This window comes from Pelmatolapia mariae, linkage group LG8 (assembly GCF_036321145.2).
Source record: "Pelmatolapia mariae isolate MD_Pm_ZW linkage group LG8, Pm_UMD_F_2, whole genome shotgun sequence".
Classification (NCBI taxonomy): Eukaryota; Metazoa; Chordata; class Actinopteri; order Cichliformes; family Cichlidae; genus Pelmatolapia; species Pelmatolapia mariae.
In genome coordinates, this window is record NC_086234.1 from 2573359 (window position 1) to 2594656 (window position 21298).

Genomic DNA, 21298 nt, shown 5'->3' on the forward strand with positions numbered 1-21298 from the left:
TATCCGTAGCACATATGCTTGAAAGTTGGTCCACAACGTTAACCAGTCACTGTAACATCACTGGAGACACTTAGAGGATCAGGGGAGGTGAACATCCACCTCTTTATGCAGAATGTTCATGCATCTGAAGACAGATTAAGACAAACTGTCGGCTCCATATTGACGATGATAAACAGACACAAAACTGAGTGCTTTGTAATTGCTTGTCATTTCTGCCATCTCAGACATTTTAATTAATGCTTTAAAAACTAACCAGAGGTCTGCTTTTCATGTTAGAAATCAACAAATGGAAAAAGATTTTTTAATGCCGCGCCTCTCTGCACCTCAGTGATGCTGAAAGACACACAGCAGGCAGCAGCTGCTCTTCATCTCCTCCATGTTTCTGTTAATACTACAGCAGCACAGCGACAGCACATCAGGAGTCTTTAAGCCACGACTGAAACTGTTTGCTTTACACCGATTAACGTTCATTAAAATTATTTGTTTGGCCCAGAGAAACGTTGTTGGTTGCAGTTTTCCACACTCGCTCATCATTTGAAAGTCTGGAATATCCGTCTGTACGATTATGGAGCGTAAACCATGATTGCATTTCAGCTGCTTTGGTGCAAATGAAAGTGACAGGTGCAGCAGAGAGGTAACAATAAGACACGCCCGGCAAAGGGAATGCTTTAGCAGCCCATTGCTCTCTCCTCACGGTTCCCGACTGATTTTTCTCCAGTTTGCTCTTTGCAGGGGTGGAAATCACACAAAGGTCTGCTGCGTCTGGAGGAGACACCAGGAGAAGCTGGACGGGGCTGTAGCGGTGCATCGGCCCAGCAGCTGATAACAGGTACACCCTGAGCTCGTGTGACAGATGTGAGAGAGTCTGGAGACGCTGTGGCATCTGTCACATGTGCTCAGCGTGCTCTCATCTGTGAAGAGAACAGGGCTTCGGCGGCAGACCTGCCAGTTCTGATGTTCTCTGGTGAATGCCGATCGAGCTGCACGGCGCCGGGCTGCGAGCGCCGGACCCACCAAAGGACATCGGGGCTGAGAAGCATGCACACGATCTGCCTGCAGGGCTCTGGCAGTGCTTCTGGCTGTTCCTGCTCACACTAAGTAGCAGATACTGGCCATGCTGCTGGGCTGCTGCTCCTCCACAGCCACGTCCAGCTCTCCTGAAAACAATCAGTCAGGACGGGTAAGGAGGGAGCAACAGTCTGAGGCCAACACTTGGAGTGTTGTCCCCTCTCCACTGCACCTGTTACCACTTTGATTTGCACCAAATCAGGTGAAAGGGACCAACACAGTTCAGCCTTCATGATATCCCTGATGGAGCTGACTGTGTGTTCTACTCTGTACCTGCTTAAAAAGAGCAAAATACCACAACTACATGTGCAGTAAGGAGGTCAGACACGCTCCTCACTACATGTTTCCTTGAATGCAAAGGTGTCATTGCCCCGATATGACCCACATCAGTACCAGGCATGCTGATCTAAACAAAGCTTATACTGCAGCGTAGCTTTGCTTACGCGTATTCAGCCGTGCATGCGTTCAGACGTGCGTGCTGAGCTCTGTGAGCTGCGCTCCATTCATCCTCTCTCTGCTTTGGGACAGATATAAAAAGAAGTGTGCAGTACGTACACGCGTGTGCACACTCTGGAGTTACAAGACAGATGGAATATGACAAAGCAAAGAGAGTGCACAGAGAAGTGTGTGTGAGGGAGGCGGAGTGGGCGCGAGAGAGAGGAAAATAGCGAGAGTCACAAAGTGGGCGGGCAAGGCTTGAGAAAAAAGTGTGGCGAAGAAGGGGGGGGGGGGGGGGGGGGGATGAGGAGACAGAGATGGATGACTGAAGCTCACAGCCTGAAAAAAGATGAAGAAAACAACAGAGAGGAAAACAATAAGAGAGGGACATGTTTCCAGGGTCCTGTTATGTGGAAGCTACCAGTGTGTGTGTGTGTGTGTGTGTGTGTGTGTGTGTGTGCGTGTGTGTGTGTGTGTGCTGAAAGAAGCAATCTCTGTCTCGGCAGGTCGGCGTCGAAATGTTACCCAAATTTCCAGCAAAATCCCAGAAATAAGAATCAGGTTGTGTTTCCATCAGCTGGAGATGAGGACGGATTATTTTTGGGAACGTGTCTCTCCACACGTCAGATGAATATTTATTTATTTTGAAGTTTTCTTTGAGGAAGTGTGTGCGCGGTGGGGTTGGGGGTAACAGTAGGGGGCGGGTGCTGGAGTGAAAATATGATGAAACATTAAAGAAATCTGTCTCATTCATTTTTCATCATTTGGCCATCCAATCACATGAAGAGTGAAAACAGAGACATGAAGGCCCACGTCTCGTTTGCTCTTCATCCAATCCTTAACGCCCCTCACAGCGGACGCTGTGCCTGAGGGTCCAGAGGAGACTCAGCACGACTGACAGACCTGAGTTATGTCAGTCAATGCTTTGTCTGTGAATATAGATCAGGTGGTGCCCCGTACACCGCCCACTGTTACCCCAAATAACAGTTTAATATCACACAAGCTGAACATGGAGATTTTACAGGTGTGCCTAATAAAGTGTCTCATTAATGTATACCAAGTGCGTGCCTTCTATTGCATTTCTGAACTGCTTCTAGTGTTTTGAGGAGGAACATCAGGAATTCTGGTGGTCCCAGTGTAAAGGCCTGACCCTTACACCAACACGCAGCATATGGCATGAAATTCCAAATCATTCCCCTGGCAGCAGAAACCTTCACATGTTTTCTGCGTGTTGCGGTGCAGGTGTGAGTACTGTACACAGAAAGTCCATGTGCATAAAGGAAACAGTCCCTGAAGCAGACATGAGACCTACAGTTAAAGATGTCGGTGCCTAATAATAATAAGTAAGGTTTCTGAATGCGAACCAAGTTCTCATAGGGAGGTGTCAGCACTCATCAGCTGCCGTGGTAACAGCCGTTATTTCAGGGTAAATGAACGAAATGCTGAAAGTTGCAACTTTATTCCTACATTAAAAAAAATGATAGAAACTTGAAGCCGGACATCGTTCGCTCTTTCATGGTACGCGCCCCAGGGCTCCTCTGGTGTCCGCTTTTAGGACTCGGCCCTCGTCGGCGCACAGGTGCGTGTCTACAGTTCGTGCTCCGAGAGATGATTCGATACGTTCCCCGCACGTCACTGCCCCGGGCGCCGCCTTGTGTTTCCTCGGCTCTCTGGGCCGATATCAGATTAGCCCTGTCAGACCGCTGCTTTATCAGCCGCGCTGTCCGCCAGCCAAACAAATGACAGCACCCGCCGCCACCACTCCCTCAGTGACAAACGACACGTCAGCCCATCTCCTATCCATCTCTCATCCATCTCCTATCGCTGCCAAGGGAGAGGTTGTCACGCGAATGCCCTTACATCAGCTGCCGGCCGTGAACACGGGCGAGCGGGTCGTCTCTGCAGCTTTTTGGCAGCGACGTGCTGCTACTTTCACAGCGACGAGTCGACGGGATGGAGCGGAATATTACGGGAATATAGATTAGATGCAAATGCATCAGCTCAGTTTCACATGCTATATTTGATCTAAGCAGGCTGAGTGTGGCTACACACAGTAGAGGTCCTGGATGGTGTTCAGCACAGAGCATGCAGCCTTATGCATTTATTTACTTTACAAGTGGGAGACTAATTTTCTACAGTCATTACTTATGTATTTTTGCATTACGGTGATATTCCCGTGTCCTACCACTGACAGCAGACAGTGAAGCCCTCTCATCTTACTTCATTGTATTTTTTTAATTGAACAAAAATAATGGCCTAATTCAGAGGTGCCCAACCCCCGGCCCTCGGACCGGTACCGGGCCGCGAGAGTTGAGGCTCGGGTGTGAAATTTATGGTTTTCAGGGGATGTTACTCTCAATGTTGTTGGCACATTTCAGGAGGACGCTGCTAATAAAGTTACACAATTATATAGTGAATTTGTGTTTATCATTATATTTACAAAATACCACAGTTTTTGTCTCAGTCGTATCATTTTATTTTGCTGTATTTATCTGCAACACCTTAAAGGCCGGTCTGTGAAAATATTGTCTGACATTAAACCGTGCTTAAAAAAGGTTGGGGACCGCTGTACTAAAATAAGGAAGTCAGGTTCCTACAAAATAAAATTAAAAAGCAGTCAGTTATTATCCCAGAGGAATGATTTTCACTTTTCCTCACTCGATATTTTGACTTCATTAAGTAAAACTGTGTCCATTAGTTAAGCATGCTACTTTCTTCCACTTTTTACTTTATGTTCACCAGTCAAGGAGCCACACTGGGACCATGTTGCTCTATTATCAGTGCATCAGTGTAGTATCATCGTGTCTTACTTCTGGAGGTTTTACCAGGACAGACAAAATACATCATCTCTGCAGTGGGTCCAACCCATCCTGATCATATTCACCTCAGCTCCTTCCGACAATCATGGTCATTAAGTGAAGATGTTCCAAGTGGAACTGCTAGCTTTGGTGTGGGAGATTCTCTAGTCCTCTGCCCATGTACCAAGTCAGGCGCCCCCTAGCATGACCTTCAGCTGTAGCTGCCAAAGACAGCCTTGGCTCAGCGTTTGAAGTCTCACAGTGCACTGAGTTATCAGGATGTTTCTGCCTTCCTCGTTTTTATGCTTGATTCTTTCTCAGCGTCTGCACAGAACAACGTCAGCCCGTCCAACAAGTCCTCAGACAAAACTGGCATCTTTTCCTCGCTCTTTAACGCGTGTCCTTTAGCAATGACCTGCCTGAAGCATTCAAAATTACGCATGCAGGTCACCTTTCGCTCTATAATCTCAGTTTGCATGAAGGCTGTGACCCAACCAGCCAAAGTTGACGTCTGCTGCGCTGATCTCCAATCAGCGGTAATGCTTGTCAAGTATTCTCCACCTCCGCCTCCTTCCAGGCAATTAGACAGAGGCCGGGGCATTTACAGTGAGTGCTCCAATTATAGCAGAGAGGTGATGTGGGTGAGATCAATTATCGTGCCGCACGCAGGATGACTACTCGCTTTTCTTTTGCTGCACGTCACTCTCTGCCCTCTCTCCTCGCCTGATGAAGCTTTAATTGGTTTGTCAGCAGCAGAATAAACAAAAAACTGTTAAAAAAAGACAAAAAACTGGAAGGTGTGTTTAAAAAAAATGACAAAAACGAGAAAACAACACGAGTGACAGGAATGATAAGAAGTACCAGAGGGTCAAAGTGACCTTTTCTGCACATACCCAGCCCAGATTATGTTTTATGTTTTTAATCTGCGAGCGTGAGGTTCTGCAGGAGAGGAGTAACCCAAAGAAATATTTGATGTTCTCCCTGAACTCAGACAACACTATTTTATTTATCCACAGTTTGTGTCATAAGATAGGATGATAAAAAGGAAGCACTGCTATGCCAGTGCTGAAGAGCCTTCAGCCTGCATTCTTTCTCTCGGCCAGCAGGGGCAGTCATCCCATCTGCTGTCCTCACTCAACAATAAGCTGGGTCTGTGGCATCTGTTGCTAACTTATTTACAACACAAATACAACGTGATGCTAATTTCATCAATTATGTTTTTTATTACAATCAGAAAGCTCGATTAGACCGGGTAATCTGATTGGCTAACGAGCTGTCAGTCATAAGTAGTTATGCAATGAGTAAGATAAGATAAGATAAGATAAGATAACCTTTATTAGTCCCACACGTGGGAAATTTGTTTTGTAATCAGAGTAATCGGTCCATCTGGCAGCCCCATAGCTCTCTCCACATCCAGCCACCTACATCACCAACAGGCTTTACAACAGGACTTCACTAACCAATGGATGGTGTCGGTCTTGCATAGGAACTCCATCGCTTCTGTTATAAAGATCACTGGTGTCACGCGTGTCAACGAAAGCCACCTCTCTAAATAAAACACATATAAAAAACCACAACACAACACGAAGCCAGTAACCAGTTGTGCCATCACACCCCATTAACACGAGCGTGCATGTGTTAAATTTATCCACTGTGTGTCCAAACGTCAGTCCACTTCCTGCTGGTTATCCGTGTCGGAGGCCTTGAAAGAATTCCTTTACTGTAGACACCAGATGATCTCTGTGCATCCCAACAGCTGGAGAAATCAACTATTATAAAGAAAGTGTTCTTCACACGATTTTATTGATCTTATTTTGCATCCTTTAGGCACCAAATACTTTCACGTTTAACCTTTTTAAAAGTTCCCTACGCACCCATGCAGGCACTCTTTGCACTGCACGTGATGTCCTGCGGTTATGTCAACGACGGTAAAAGCTGTGACGGCGTCCGCAGACCGCTGCTGACAGGGTCGGTGTAGGCCGGACACCGAGGGGCGTAGACAGCCACAGGTTACCTCCACTGTTTTTCCCCCCTGGTTCAACTACTTTAACTCGCTGCCGCAGCTGGCCACGAAGCCATGGCAACGACTGAAACCACAGTGGGGGGAAACAGTAGAGGAGCTGATGCTACAGGTAACTTGAGTTTCTCCTCATCACCAGCAGCAGCAGCAAAAACAGGCAGATCGATGAAGAGAAGCAGGACTGGAAGAACATCGGCCTTCAGTCTGATCCTCCCATCGGGGACGAAAATCACGTCACACAGATCTGTTTTATTCACTTTAAGCTTTAATGTGCTCAGCTCCATGGTTGGAGCACAGGTCACGTCTGTAGTGTGCGAGCCTGCCGAGCCGGCTCTGTGTCGACGGCCTCCAGGGACCTACCCGAGGCACCGCCGCATCACCTGCACCGCTACAACATGCACAGAAGGACGAGTAAGTCACAGTAAAGTGACGTCACAACGGCAGCGTGTCAGGTTCGCAGCAAAGAAGCACTTCTTGTTATCGGGGAAGTAACAGCTGCCAGGAACACGAGATGATGGGGCCAAACAACAGTTACAGAATAATAACTGAGGCTCGAGGGGGAAAGTCCAACCTCGGAGAACACGAGCCTGAACACAAATACTGCTGTAAAGACCGTTATTATACTGACTCATTTGTTCTTGGCGAGCACGTCTTCGAGTTGTGATGACTGCCCGTTATTACAGAATATTTGTGTGGCGCTGCTGTTTTCATGATTAGAGGGTGAACTTTCACCCCCAGCCCACATGGACGGAGAAGACCTAGCCTGGTTCCAGATGACCGAGTCACAGATTTCATTGCTGATTCAGCTGATGTGTTTCCAGTGTCGGCTTTACAGCTTTGTAAGATGGATTAAAAACGACAAACAGGAGACGAGCACGGACGCGTGAAGCCTTATCGGCAGATTCAAGGAGTGAACGTGACCGAAACCTGAGACAGGTTCAACGCTGACACTCATCCATCACTCAGTGGGAATTCATTATGGGGACAAAGTTTGATTTCATATCCATGATGGATGTTTGAATCATTCTAAACATGAAGCAAAGCTTTAACAGGACTCTTCTTTAGTCCCGTGCTGAGGCAGACGTCACTCCTGATTATTCCTGAAGTTTCCTCCTCGCTGAGATTCAGATCAAACTCGGATTTTTTCCTTTGTCTCGTTTTCTCTCTTCTTGTTCTATTGAAGTTACACACAGTGGTGTGTGTGTGTGTGTGTGTGTGTGTGTGTGTGTGTGAGAGAGAGGTTTTTCTCCTTGTTTCCTGCTTCCTATGGATGCTGAGAGGGTTTCGCCTTTTCTTGAATTCTCCTCTCTCCTCCTTTTCTGCACTTCATTAGCGATGCCGTCCTTCTCGCGTGTCCCACGAGGACTATCTTGACGGGGAAACAAATCTGAGGGCGATTAACGATGATTAAGAAACACGCTCGAAAAGTGGAACTAGCAACCTTGTCTTTGAAAGCTCTCTAATCCAAGAATTTACACGCCTAACAGCTGGGCTGCTCTTTGCATCCGAGTCGTGCTGAGGACAGACTTGCCTCTCAGAAACACACGAACTGTACCGACTCTCCTCAGACACCAAACTCTGAAACTCAAAAGGTCAAAGTAACGCTGAAAGAGCCTCATTGACTGTGCAAAGGTTTCTTTGTGTTCAACCTTTTAACTTTTGTTTCAGGAGGCAAGTCAATTAAGACCGACCTGTTGTTCACGAGGCAAAGCAAAATGTCTCGGCAGGAGAGGAGGAGACGGCCAAGCTTCTAATCATCACAATAAAAGGTTAGAAATGCTCCTCAGCTGGAAAAGTTTGACTTCAAACTTTGCAACAAAAGGGCGGGGCTGTGTAGTACACTGAGCATCAACGCTGAGCAACAGCAGCGTGGTTCAGCGACACGCCGTCATCACCACAGAGGAGGTCCAAACACCAACAAAGACAACATGACTGCCTCACAGACTCCATCGCCAAGGAACTCAAAAACAACAAAAATGAATAAACTGGGATGCAACATGAGAGCAAGAGCCCACCAAAATAAAACAGGAAATAACTAATACTGAGACACAGAATTGACATGCAGACAAACATGGAGACAGAGGCTGACTTCATCAAAACACAGAGAAGAGACTAAGCGAACTAATAATCCAACTAAACTACAGAGACAAATATGAGAAGAGGACGGATCAGAAATCTGCTCAATCTTACGCGCACTTTCATACATCAAGCTACTTTTTGCACAACCCACTGTCATTGTTGCACTTTTCTATTGCACTGTTGTATCTGCACTGTGCTGTATCATTCTGTTCTGTTTAGTGTTGCACTGTTTCTTTGACAAATTTTGCACACTTGCACTTTATGCAGTACTGTGTCGATTGCCTGTTACATGTCATAAGTAGCACCATGGTCTTGGATGAACCTGGTCGCACTTCACTGTGTGCTGTACCACTGTATATGGTTAAAATGACAATAAAGCCACTTCACTTGAAATCCAAAAACCCGTAACGGCATTACAGACCTCAAAACCATGACTCTTTGTGTGATGATCAGAGTTTAAAGTCTGAGTGACCCTGCAAACAACCTGAATCTACACAGGTGAGTACATGCGGTCAAACTAAATCACATCTCCATAATTTATCATTCATGGACAGAGCTCAGACTCCTCAGACGTGAGGAGAGCATTGAGGTCTGAGAAATCATAGAAGAAACCATCTGTCAGGCTGCCTGAAAGATGAATAGTTTGTGCAAAGATGAAAAGCTTAAAAATCTACTAATGGAATTAATAGTAAAGGATCCTTTCTTTACTTTTAGTGTTTAATATAAACCTTTGCACAGATTTCTTTCTCCACCATGAGAAAAAAAAACCTCACAGCGTCCCTTTAACGAGGAGAACAAACAACAGTGTGCGAGTCTGTGAGGAGAAAATGGCTGTTTGTGTTTACTGAGGTCATTTTCTATTTGCTGTAGGAGGGTTTATTGCCCCGAGGACACACACACACACACACACACACACACACACACACACGGAGTAGTTGTCGTCACCCATCATTGCTCAGCAGCGTGATAGGATCCCGTCAGTCAATGTGTCTCCTCTGGCGACCGAGAGCTTCGTCCCACCTCCCAATCTAAACTTCACTCCTCTGGTGATTTATCCTCTCTGTCTCTGTCTCATACTCTTCACCATCAGATAAAAGTCAGAGAGAAGAGGAGAAGGAAAAATAAAATAACATAGTGAGAAACAAGGTGAATTCAAAGGAACAGGGAGGAAGGCAAGAGGGCGAGGAGGATGCAATGGAAGAAGGATGTAAACAAGGGCATGAGAAAGGAAGGAAGTGAGGGATGAGGAAGAAAAAATAAATGAAAAATGGATAAAAAGAAGATGAGAGAAGATGGACATGAAAACAAGAGGAACAAGGAAGAAAGAAGGGAGAAAGGACACAACAGGACAAAGAGACGCGAAGCAAGAGTGCAAAGAATAAACAGGAAGCCGAAATGTTGGAGAGGAAGGAAAATAACTGAAACAGGAACGAGAGGAAGAAAGGAAGGAAGGAAGGAAAAGCTAAAGGAAAGGTCAGAAAGGCCTGGAGGTAAATAACAGGAAGAGAGGAGGCAGACAGAGCAGGGACTGATGCCACAGCAAAACGCTGGCACACATGGCAGCTCGCAGTGTGCGCACCTCTGCATGTGTCTGTGTGTGTGTCTGTGTGGATTCACACACACTCTGTAATGATTCACACAGTCTACTCACAGCTGACTGAGAATTATGGAGGCGCTAACAAAAGCCAGCGCAGCGTCCTCGTGATGCCGCCATCATTGTTATAACAAAAAGAAATGACACATATTAGGATTTATGAGCAGCGCCGGCGCCACCTGACACGTGCCTCAAAATGTTTCTGCTCCGCCAAAGCAGCAACGGAGGACGGAGGCGTCAGCTGAGGCTGCCGGTGTTTTCATCAACACCGTTCCGCTGAGAGTGAAGTCAGGAGTCGTGCACGGTGCCTTCTGCAAGCCGCTTGGCAACCCACCACCATCCTGCTTCCTCCTCATGCTGAATTATTGTCTGTGTGACGTCACTGATGGTTCCATCTTTTCCCCAATGGTACCTGCTTGGCTTGACTCGACTCAACTCGGTTTTTATTGTTTTCCATTGCAACTGAGTAACATCCCAGTGTGCATGGGGTTGCTATAGCAACGTGACATGATCTGGATGATGATGTTGAGGCTGCTCGAGCTACGGCTACAGCTGAGCCGCTGTTTTGGTTTGTGTTTCCCCCGTTTGCAGGTTTCAAACAATGGCGGTTTTAGTTTTTGTGAACGCTCTCATGACTCATCGCGTGATGCTACTGACTGGCCAATCGGTGGCATGCGGTCTGTTGACCTTACAGATCAACTGACTCGTCCTAGATCCAACCCTGGCCAAGCAGGTATTAAAAACCTTCTAGATTTCCAGTCAGCTCGAGTCGAGCCGAGCTGGGAAAAGAGGTATAGACGTCCCTGTGATGTCAGAGGTGTACGCAGAGAATCATGTGATGACGGGAATAACAACGTTTTGTTTGATCAGCGCGATCCCGACTGAAGTGCGTTCCCGTAAACTGGATTTGCAGCATGTGCAGCAGATCTGTGGTACACATTTGCATAATTTTCGAACATTGGCGATGAAGGCAGTCAAACTCAATGAAGGAGGAGTGAAAGCGACAGGCTCAGGTTTGGGAATCAGGCTGTTGAGCACCTACTGACTAAAAGCGACTCTCCTGCTGACTTGTGTTTGCTGGTAGAGGAGAAGAATGTGCAGGGACATGTTTTCAGTGTTTCAGTGTCAATAAATCAGAGTTTATGAAATGATTTCATGCAGTTTTTATTACATTTTAGCCCCAAACCTTTAACTATGGCATAGCCTCACAGTCTACATGCACCTAACAGTGCATAAAACATCTTGAAAATGGAAGATCACGTTGGGGTAAAAAATGTGGTCTGTTTGTTTTTTCTTTATGTTTGTGCTGCATTATGAAAATAAGCTTTCATGTTAAATATTACCAAAGCTTAAAATTTTAGCCAATCGCTCACAGGTACATCTCTAAATGTTTACTTTCTGAGTAACACAGACGGTGGAGAAGCTCCGCCCACCTCTTGATCACACCTTGTGTTTGTAAGAAGCCACAAATCAGAAGAAGCAGGAGCTCAGAGCTTTTTCCTACAGACGATGAACTGAGCAGCTACACCAACTTTTTAACACCGAGTCTTTGAATTAAAATAGGAAAAAAGCAGAACTTCCACCTTAAGGGAAAAACTCTCTTTTCTCTTTTTTCCCCCCACCCCCAAACATCTAACAAAGCAATTCCCTACTCACCACGCTGCACCCACAAACCTGTGCACGAAGCTGCAGGTAAAATCAAACAGCACAGGCTGGAACGAAACTCCATGTTCAGTGTAGCGGAGGACGAATCCACAGGTGACCCTCAGCAGTGAATCACATCCTAATCTAATGTGCAGATAATTAACAGTGTTTGTTCAAAGGAGAGGCGAACCTTTGAATCAGCCATGATTACACACCTGTATTCGATAATGACACAAGGTCATGTTAACTGTTCTATAAGCAAATGAACCACAATCACAGAGAGAGGGACTCACTGTCATTAAAGCGCGCCACGGTCTCATTAGGTACAAACATGGTGTTATAATGCCGACTTTTACCTCTTAACATCTACAAGGTGACCAAACCCTGAGCTCCAGGGTGGGGTGAGGGTCTGGGCCACATGATAAAAAAATCAGGTGATGGTACCTTTGAAATGAAGTCTCTTACATGCATTCACATGCCTCATAAGTGTCCTGCTGGTGGATTTAGATTAGGGTATGCAGACCTGGTGGAAATCCTGAAAATGACCTTAAACTTGCTCCGTTCACTTTCCCAGATTTTCCCAAAGCCTCCACCCTCTTTACAGCAGAGCGGGGGCACCCTCTGGAGGACGTGCCATCATACTCTCCCAGTATCATCACCACAGGTGAAGGCAGAGATGTAAACAGGCCGTTTCACACTCGGCTCTCTCTTCACCAGCATCCACAGCACTGCTGATGCTGCACCGATCGCTCCGTCACACCATACTTTAACTCCTCCAATCAGAGGAGCAACTCAGGCCCAACCTGGAGTGGGTACTAAAACCCTTCTCAGCCTCAGACTCGGAGGTGCTAATCTTCATCTACGCCACTTCACACGTGGCTGCAAACAGCCTCACAGCGTGCTGGAGGTCAGCGTTTCATGAGGCGAACACGAAAAGCAAAGCACACCAAACTGGAATCCTCCGCCCTCCCGGGCACATCCAGAGGTTTACTCATAATGTGATCACCAGTCACATTTACCAGACACTAGCCCACTTCTTTCACTTGTGTGCTCTGCAGCTCTCAGGTCTCTGAGCTCAGAGCAAAATTCACAAGAAGATGCTGAGAGGAAACCGAGTTTATCCCAAGCCGACTGTAAACAGGCAGGAAAAACGCAACTGAAAGGAACAAGCTCTGGCTGCAAGATTCATGGATACAGTTTTTTTAATTGTGTGTGTGTGTGTGTGTGTGTGTGTGTGTGTGTGTGTGTGTGTGTTTGGCAGTGTGAAAACTTGGCAAAGCTTTTAACAGGTTTCCATGACATTACTGAAGAGTGCAACTTTCATTCAGCTCTGTCTCACCCTCCTACGCCGTCATGTCGCGGTGCTAATGAATGTCTCAGCATCAAAACACACACACACACACACACACACACACACACACACACACACACACACAGAAGCCATTTGTGTTTCTGAGCCCAAGCCTCCCACTCTTTTACAGACACATGCTGTCAACCATGGACATTAACTCTATTAGATAAACACACCTGAGAGAAGTGTCTAAGCGCGCACACACACACACACACACACACACACACACACACACACACACACACACACACACACACACACACACACACACACACACAGCAGCAGTATGTGTGTATGTTTAGTGTGTGTATTTACAGTGTAGTGTTTCTCTGTAGTTGTTCAGTGTTTTTGTTTTAGGTTACATTTTATTCTATTTATTTTCTTCTTTTTTCACTTTGCTGCTATAATAATAATGATCTCAGTTTATCTTTAAATGATATTTTTCTGAGTTGAAGCAACAAATCGCTCTGTTTTGAATAGTAACTAGGTTTTTTCCTATCACACCTCCACCTCTCCCGACTCGTGTTTGTGCACGTTCGAGGGTTTGATGAAGCTGAAGCACGTAGAGGTGAAACGAGTCTCTTTGAACTATTTGCAGCATAAAGGTAAAAAGAAGCACAAACACACACTGTGCAGGCGAAATATTTTTAAAAAGGAGCAGCTTCTTCTCCCTCCATCTTTGCGCTCTCTGAATTCCCAGAGTGCCGTGTTTCTCCGTGACAAAGCCTCGGCCTCAGAGTGCCGACACGGCTGCACATTCTTAGCTTTGTTATCAGCGTCCTGCGAGCGGGCAGAGGAAAGTCTGACTGTTTCATCTGTGCAGATAAAGAGGGCCGAGCCGCTGACTGACAGCTCGGGACATTTATAACACACCTACTCATTGTTAGCTCTCAGATAAGAAGCTTCCAGCTGTGGCCGTCCTCCCTCTCTGTCTGTCCGTCTGTCTTCACACTCACAGGTCAGTGTGTACAGTATGACCCAGAGGAGCACCTGACCACGGAGGCAAACAGGGGGTTTTACGACATAGCCTTATATCACCCTGTGATCACTGTAATGACTGACACTTACAGTAAGCTTGATTATGAAGCTCAGATGTTAAACACCAAAGATTAGAGCCGGTGCTCCAAGCACACGCATCACGGAGGAGCCTTCATGCTGCACCGCGTGCTGGTTCCCCGTCCCCGCTCTGCACGGTGCATCTCTCACTGCCAAGTAACAGCTCTCACCAGAGTGGTTTTCTTTGTGCGTGTGGCCAACAATCACACATGAATTATGATCACTCACCCCGGATAAATATTGACCGGATCAAAGGCAGAACATCACAAAAATACAGTTTCATTCCTGATCAGAAACAAGCCTTAAGATCAAACTCTGTGTCTGTAATCAGAGCTTTTGTTGTTTGATCAGCTGCAGGTTTTTGGTGCTGTGTCATGTGCTCAGACACACACACACACACACACACACACACACACACACACACACACACACACACACACACACACACACACACACACACACTCCTGGGAGGCAGAGCTGTGTGAGATGCTCACATCTATGAGGTCAGAGGTCCTGAAGACTGAGTCACACACACTGCCACAGAGAAGAATAAATCATACAGTAAAGTGCTCACACACACACACACACACACACACACACACACACACACACACACACACACACACACACACAAACACAAACTGAACACACGACTTCCTTCTTTATTGTTTTTTATTCTTTTCCTCCTTCCCATTTCTTACCTTTCCATCTTTCTCTCATTCTTCATTTTTCACACTTTTCCTCCTCTGTCTTTCTTTCCTCATGTTTTTCATCCTTAACTTGTATCTTCATTCTTGACCTTCTTTATTGCTTCTCCTTCATTTCTCTCTCGTCCTCTGTGCATCCTGCTCCCTCATTTTCATTTTCTTATCTTTGTGTATCTTTACTTTTCTCTCGCTCGTCTTTATTCTGCACACAAACGTTGGATTTTTTAGAAAGAGGATCACTGAAAAGTGTTTCAAAAATTACATACTTTTCTTCCTTTAAATGATCACGTTAACACGCTTTATTGTCTCCACACAGAGATGAAACACTTTAAAGCTGCAGTCAGCACACATATCTGTATGTCACATAGATATCATGCCTCATATCTGCAGACTTCCTGCACAAAATGATGCTAATGCATGTCAAACGTTCCAGAAATCCATTAGCCGCTGCTCCGCAGGTGGGGATGCTTCAAGCGGCTCTGCTTCCCGTCCGCAGGGTCCAGAATAAACACGTTGGAGCAGCTTTCACTTTTTACATCTATGGAGGAGATTTGCTGATAACTCGACGTCTCCTCGCACTTGCTTCTCTTTGCTCTGATGCTTCCTTTTATTAAGCCGCACATCTAATGATGTTTTCATCACTTACACTGCTCTGTGCTTCATCATCCTCCCGAGTTATTGTTGTTATAGTTTAAGTGTAGCGGCTTACACATTCACCTCACAGGCACAATATTCCTGGTTCGATCCCAGGAGCGTACACGGATCTGCTGGGTGACGTTCATCTGACGGAGCTTCCTGCTGCGGTGACCCAGCTGACAGTAGCTCATTTTCATTTCCTTCTTTATAAACCCTGCTGACGTGTGTGCGTGTCTTTTGTTGATGTTTTGTGTTAAGAAGGTTGAATTGTCGAGTTGTTCCACAAATTCAAACTTTCTGATAAAGAGCCTGAGCTGCTGTTTTTAATGTGCCACCCTGTGTGCATTTCACACACACACACACACACACACACACACACACACACACACACACACACACACACACACACACACACACACACACACACACACACACACACACACACAGAGTCACGCTTCAGTAAATAATTCAAATTATACATACGGCTGTTTGATCCACGGACAAAAGTCGCTGTGAAACATGAGACAGGACACAAATAAATATACGAAGTCAGCTTCGTGTGTGTGTGTGTGTGTGTGTGTGTGTGTGTGTGTGTGTGTGTGTGTGTGTGTGTGTGTGTGTGTGTGTGCCAAAAGCCTCCATCTGTCACTCCAGGTGGCCGCTCACACCTGGGCACACACAGGCTTACAAATGATCAGTGATCCCGGCGGTGAGCGTGGACGGGCAGGTTGGACAAACAGAAAAACACACACACACATTTTTCACGTCCACTCGCTCCACCTCTGCACGCGCTCGTTCGTTACTGCCACTCATTATTTTTTGATCCATCTGCAGACTCTATTTTTCCGCCACAGGCTCACTCGGCTCGCTGCTCAGGTACGCTCAGGTGTTTGCTTCACACTCTGCTCTTCTGTTATTTTGCACGCTGGGTTTTTTCCACTTCGTAGACGAGTTTTCTTTACACACATGCTCCATGTTTTTCACCAGGTCAGCTGTTTCCTGCATGCACTCACTCTTTTCTTCAGCAAATATTTTTGCTCCCTGTGCACTCGCTCACTTGTTGCACACATGCACTCAGAAGCACTCACTCCCGGGCTTAAGATTAGTAGGATTCCTCCTGCATGGTGTTTTCCTACAATGTTGAACACATTGAGAAACCTGGAAAATCCGCAATAAGTGGTCAGAATTGTTTCAGCGGCAGAAGCACAAATCTCTGCCCGACTTTTTTATGCACTTGTTTTTTTTCTTTACTTTGGCTTTGACTTGCTGGTTAGATTCAGCCATTAAATACTACTTCAGTTGGTTGAGGAAAGCTTCTGGGTCTGGGTTAATGATGAAATGATGAGTTAAAGATCCCAGTCACTGGGGCTATAACCCAGCAGGGCACAGACACCCAAAGGAAACCAGCAGGTTTGACAAACAGGACTAACTGATGCCTCGGGGATGAGAACTGGACGCCCCAACACACGAGTTCAATGTGGAATCCCAAACTACAAGCACAGAGAACAAAAGCCTGACTTCATTTAAATCTGGTCAGTTTTTCCCTGATGTCCAGACAGACTTTGAAATCTCTCTAATTCTCTGCACTCAGCACTTTCACCATGAACCTGAGCAGAGGGCAAACATCAGCTTCTCTTTCAATCTGACCTGAAATTCATCCTGAGGATCATTATCGACGATGAAATCTGAGACAGCGGCTAAAACCAGCATAGTGCAGCATACTTCAGTTTGCTGCACGTCAGGGGAAGAGCAAGACCTGGAGATTTTCTTTCCTCCCAGAATTCACCCCTCAGGGTCACACTGCCAAAGGGGTAGCTTCCCGAGGTGTCTGACTGGGAGCTCAGAAAAGAGTGAAAAGGCTCCAGTGGTGCACACAAAGATGAGACCAGCCAAATTTATATCAGGCCTGGATTTAGATTGTTAGGCAGTTCTTATGTGACAGACTAGCTTGATGTATTTTAAAACCTGCAGACTCGCACTGCAGACGTGCAGTGTTGTGAATCTGCAGGTGTTCGTTAAACCCTCTGCTGTCAGAAGATGTGAGGAGGGAAAAATGAACTGACACAGAAAAATCTATAATCTAAAGTTAAACACGGTTAAATATAAAGTTAGGGTTACTAAGACCTCAGAGGGGCCTTGTGGTTACAGGGAACCATTTGTCTTTCTTCAGATACCTTAAGCACAACACACTCACACACTGATCACACTCATCTGCTCACTTCATTGCACTTTTAGGGGACTTTTTGCAGTAAACACGCCAGAAAAACCAGAGATGGACCGACCTGCTGGATAAATGTGTGCGCTCCGTGTGGGCTGAGCAGCAGGATGGCTCTCCTCAGTGTGTCTCTGTACCGATTGAGCTCCTCGGTCCTCATGGTGGTGAAGAGGTTGGTGAAGATTTTACTGATGTTCCTGTCCACTCTCTGCAACGCCACGTCGACACCCTGGCGGGACGTCTGGTCGAGGAAACCCTGCAGGCCGCGGATATCTGAAAGATGAAAACACAACACAGAGTCAGATACACACAACTGCTGATGTGCTACTAACTACAGAAGAGAGACAAACACAAATGATAGTAAATGTCTGCAAAGACATTACTGCAGTCTCATACAAAGTAAAGAAACGATCGTGGCCAATCAGCAGCCAGCGACAGACACTTGAGCCTAAACTGATCAATACAGTCTTTACATGTCAAAGTGACGCCTGTGTGGCATCTGTCATCTGTTCCATCAACCACCCCACGTGTCCTGCCTTTGTTAAAAACATATGCATCAACAGCAAAAGTCTACAAGATACGAAGGGCCATTAGTGCACAGCACACAGCAGGAATATCAGCAGCAAGCTCTCAGATCTCTTTTACATGCATGACTCACTGATGGTGTATTTGTAGCTCAAACTTCAGCAGGAACTGAAAAGGGAATGATTGTCTAAATCAACATTTCTTCCACTGAACTGACAGAAAAAAACAGACTGAAACCTCGTGACTTCAGCCATGAGCGGACCAGGAGGAGATCACAGCATGAACCCGTCTATTCAAACATCTAAAGCTCTATAACTCCATCTGCTTACAGAAGAAGATCGGTATCATGATGCAGAAGGAAGGTTGTAGGGAAGGAGTCAGGATGCATGGCAAGACAGAGGAGTCTTGGACATAAGGCGTGCCATCACTGAGGCTCTGAGTTGGTTGGCATCGCATTTTAAACCACTGTACAGGTATCAGGGGTATATCAGCGTTAATGGATTAATATGAACAGGCACATTTTCATCCAAACCGTGACCTTTTCCTGACCTACTGAGTAATAACTTGCACTAAACAAAGAGTGAAATCAAAGAAAAACTGATCCCAAGGCCCAGAGCTCTCAAACAAGATGTAAACAGCAATCACCAGGTTAACAATCCTGTGATTTATGCCACCGCTACACTCCGACGGCCTCCCACTGTCGACTTTATTGCTCTTTTAGATCTGCTACAGGTGTCCAATAGTACCTCAGCTGGTGTATCATTAGATCATTAGCACTAGCATCAAAGAACACAAGTGTGCACCTTTAAACAACCAGTGACTCTGTCAGAACTGCAGGATTTAAACATTTGTCCACTTCAAATTAACAGTCATCTTCATTAAACATCATTTAGCTAAACGCAGCTTCGACATCAGAGGGGAAATTTTCCTTCAACTGGTCATTGAAGCTAACCAAAGCTAAAGTGTCCACAGATAGTGATGCACGACACAGTCTCTCTTCATTCTGTGTGAACCTGCAGGAAAGCCATTGGTGCTCAAACTGGTCAATGCTATCCCAGAAAGCTTCATATGCAGATATCTGCTCATCAGAAGTGCAAGAAGCTAACGCCCTGTTGTCAACGATTGTTCAAAGCTCAGAGATTCAAAAGTCTCCAAACTTTATTTCATCTTTGCTGATTTTTGGACATCCTTTGGACATTTATTCATGACCAAAGTGAGCAAAAACAGACTATCAGAGAAAAAAAGGAGGGAGCTGTGATGCTGATGTGAAGGACATGTCGGAGCTAACTTGTTCTCAGCAGATCTGACTAAGAGCATCATTGCTATTCTGGGCCCAGCCCTGCCACTGAACCAGATAGCATCTATCCATTTGAGAATATCGTTTTGCAGACTCTTCTCCAAACTGCCAGGGAAGTTTCTCTTTCTGACATTCAGACAAGGCAGCTGTGTTGCGTTATGCTCCGTTATAGCTAGTGACAGGTTGTTTGGCCTGAACATCTCTTCCTATTTTCCCTCCTTTCCCCTCCCTCCATCTTTTTCTGTCTATTAGCACTGACAGCTGGCTTGTACCAAACCCTGAATGACTCTGACCGCCACTCTCCACTCCTGGAGTCCAGCTGTTACATCTCATCTTCCCTACCTTCGCAGGGCTTTTCCCCCCACCTTCACCACCACTGCTCTTATTCTCTATTACATTTTCTGTCTATCCACTCATCTGTCAGCCAGCCACACTTTCTCATCACCTGCCAATCACTGCAGTGGACCAGTCACTTAGCTGTAATATAATATCTCAAAAATCAGAGCCCTGAGGTAGTTTCCCACTAATTACAGAAACGTTAGTAGTAGCAGACACGTACTAAAAACAGCTCTGCGCATTATTTGTGAAACTGTCAATCTTTCTACTTTTCTTCTAGAAATTATGAAAAAAAAAAACCCTGAAAACAACAAACTAAGCTACATATTGAGCAGCTTTTTCTTAAGCAAGCTATAATTACCTAAATTATATCTACTTAAGGTGATTAACATACACTATTACAGCTTCACGTGCACCTTTATTATGGTTTGGCTGCACATAGGCTGGAGGCGGTCTGTTTAAAAGGCATCAGGTGCTGCTGTTTTAGCTGAAAACTCATTATTATAATAAAATCATGCTCTCCTCACCACTATCAAAAAATAAACCAGAAGAATTCAGGATATTTGGCTGTGTTGCTTTATTTACACATATTCTGCCCCCTAGTGGTCAAAGTTTGCTCAACACAGCTTTAAGTGTAGGGCAGGTGCAAACTTTCTAATGTCTTTTTCAATGATTAATGATATTATGAGTATTCATGTATCATTTATCATTTTTATGTTGAATCATACCAACCGTGCACATTACTGTTGTAGATTATCTGAAGCTCATCACTTTCTCACAGAAGAAATATTCAATAACACATCTTCATACTGCAGTTTGCAACTATATGGTAACCACTTTCTTCTGCTGCTCCACTATATTTTCAGTGTCTGTCATCAGACCTCTTCAGAAATCTGCTGGAGGAAAAGAAAAAAAGAAAAAGCCCTCATTTTCTTGAGCTCAAGCACTGGAACAACACAAGTGGAGGGACTCGAAAGCAATTTAGCGAGCTCCTCACCAGCCACAGTTCAATTTCTCCACAGCCACTTTGAGCAAGGCACTGTGGGGAACATACTCCTCTCTCCGCAAGAATGCCAGCACTTATCTCTGCCCCGTCACCGTCACACCGACCTCTCCTCTGCAGCCACTTCAAATTGCCAGATTGACCACCAGTCACAGAAAGCACTTCAGATTCAATTAAGATTCACACCGTGTGGAAATATGTGGGCTGTCTCTCGGGCACTGTGCAAATACCCCACAGTTACCTTGTTCAGCTGTGCAGACAACAGTAGTCGTATAGCAATAATATAAGACAATTAAAGGAAAGTGAAAGTCATGCATTTTGCTGCCTATATTTGGCAGATTTCAGCACACTTGGGGAGTTTTTGCCCAAGTGCCCTACATTTCCCAGAATGCACAGTTTTGTAAGGTTTTTGTGGGTTTTGTCCTCGCTCTCTTCCCCAGCCCTGCCTAAAATTTCTTCCCCACAATGTCCAAAATCTGCCGCCCGACTCCTTTCATCCATCACATACAGTTTCATGCCTGCTTTTCCTGT

At 45.6% G+C, this 21298-nt stretch overlaps 1 protein-coding gene across 2 annotated transcripts in view; it reads right to left on the reverse strand.

Moving 5' to 3' along the window:
• The window catches only part of LOC134633038 (glutamate receptor ionotropic, delta-1-like), a 592754-nt gene that overhangs the window by 162764 nt on the left and 408692 nt on the right, over positions 1 to 21298 (reverse strand). For both annotated transcript variants that reach the window (XM_063481897.1, XM_063481896.1), the window contains exon 4: positions 17674 to 17879. In XM_063481897.1, the coding sequence (XP_063337967.1) occupies positions 17674 to 17879 (206 nt within the window). The remainder of the gene's footprint in view (positions 1 to 17673; positions 17880 to 21298) is intronic.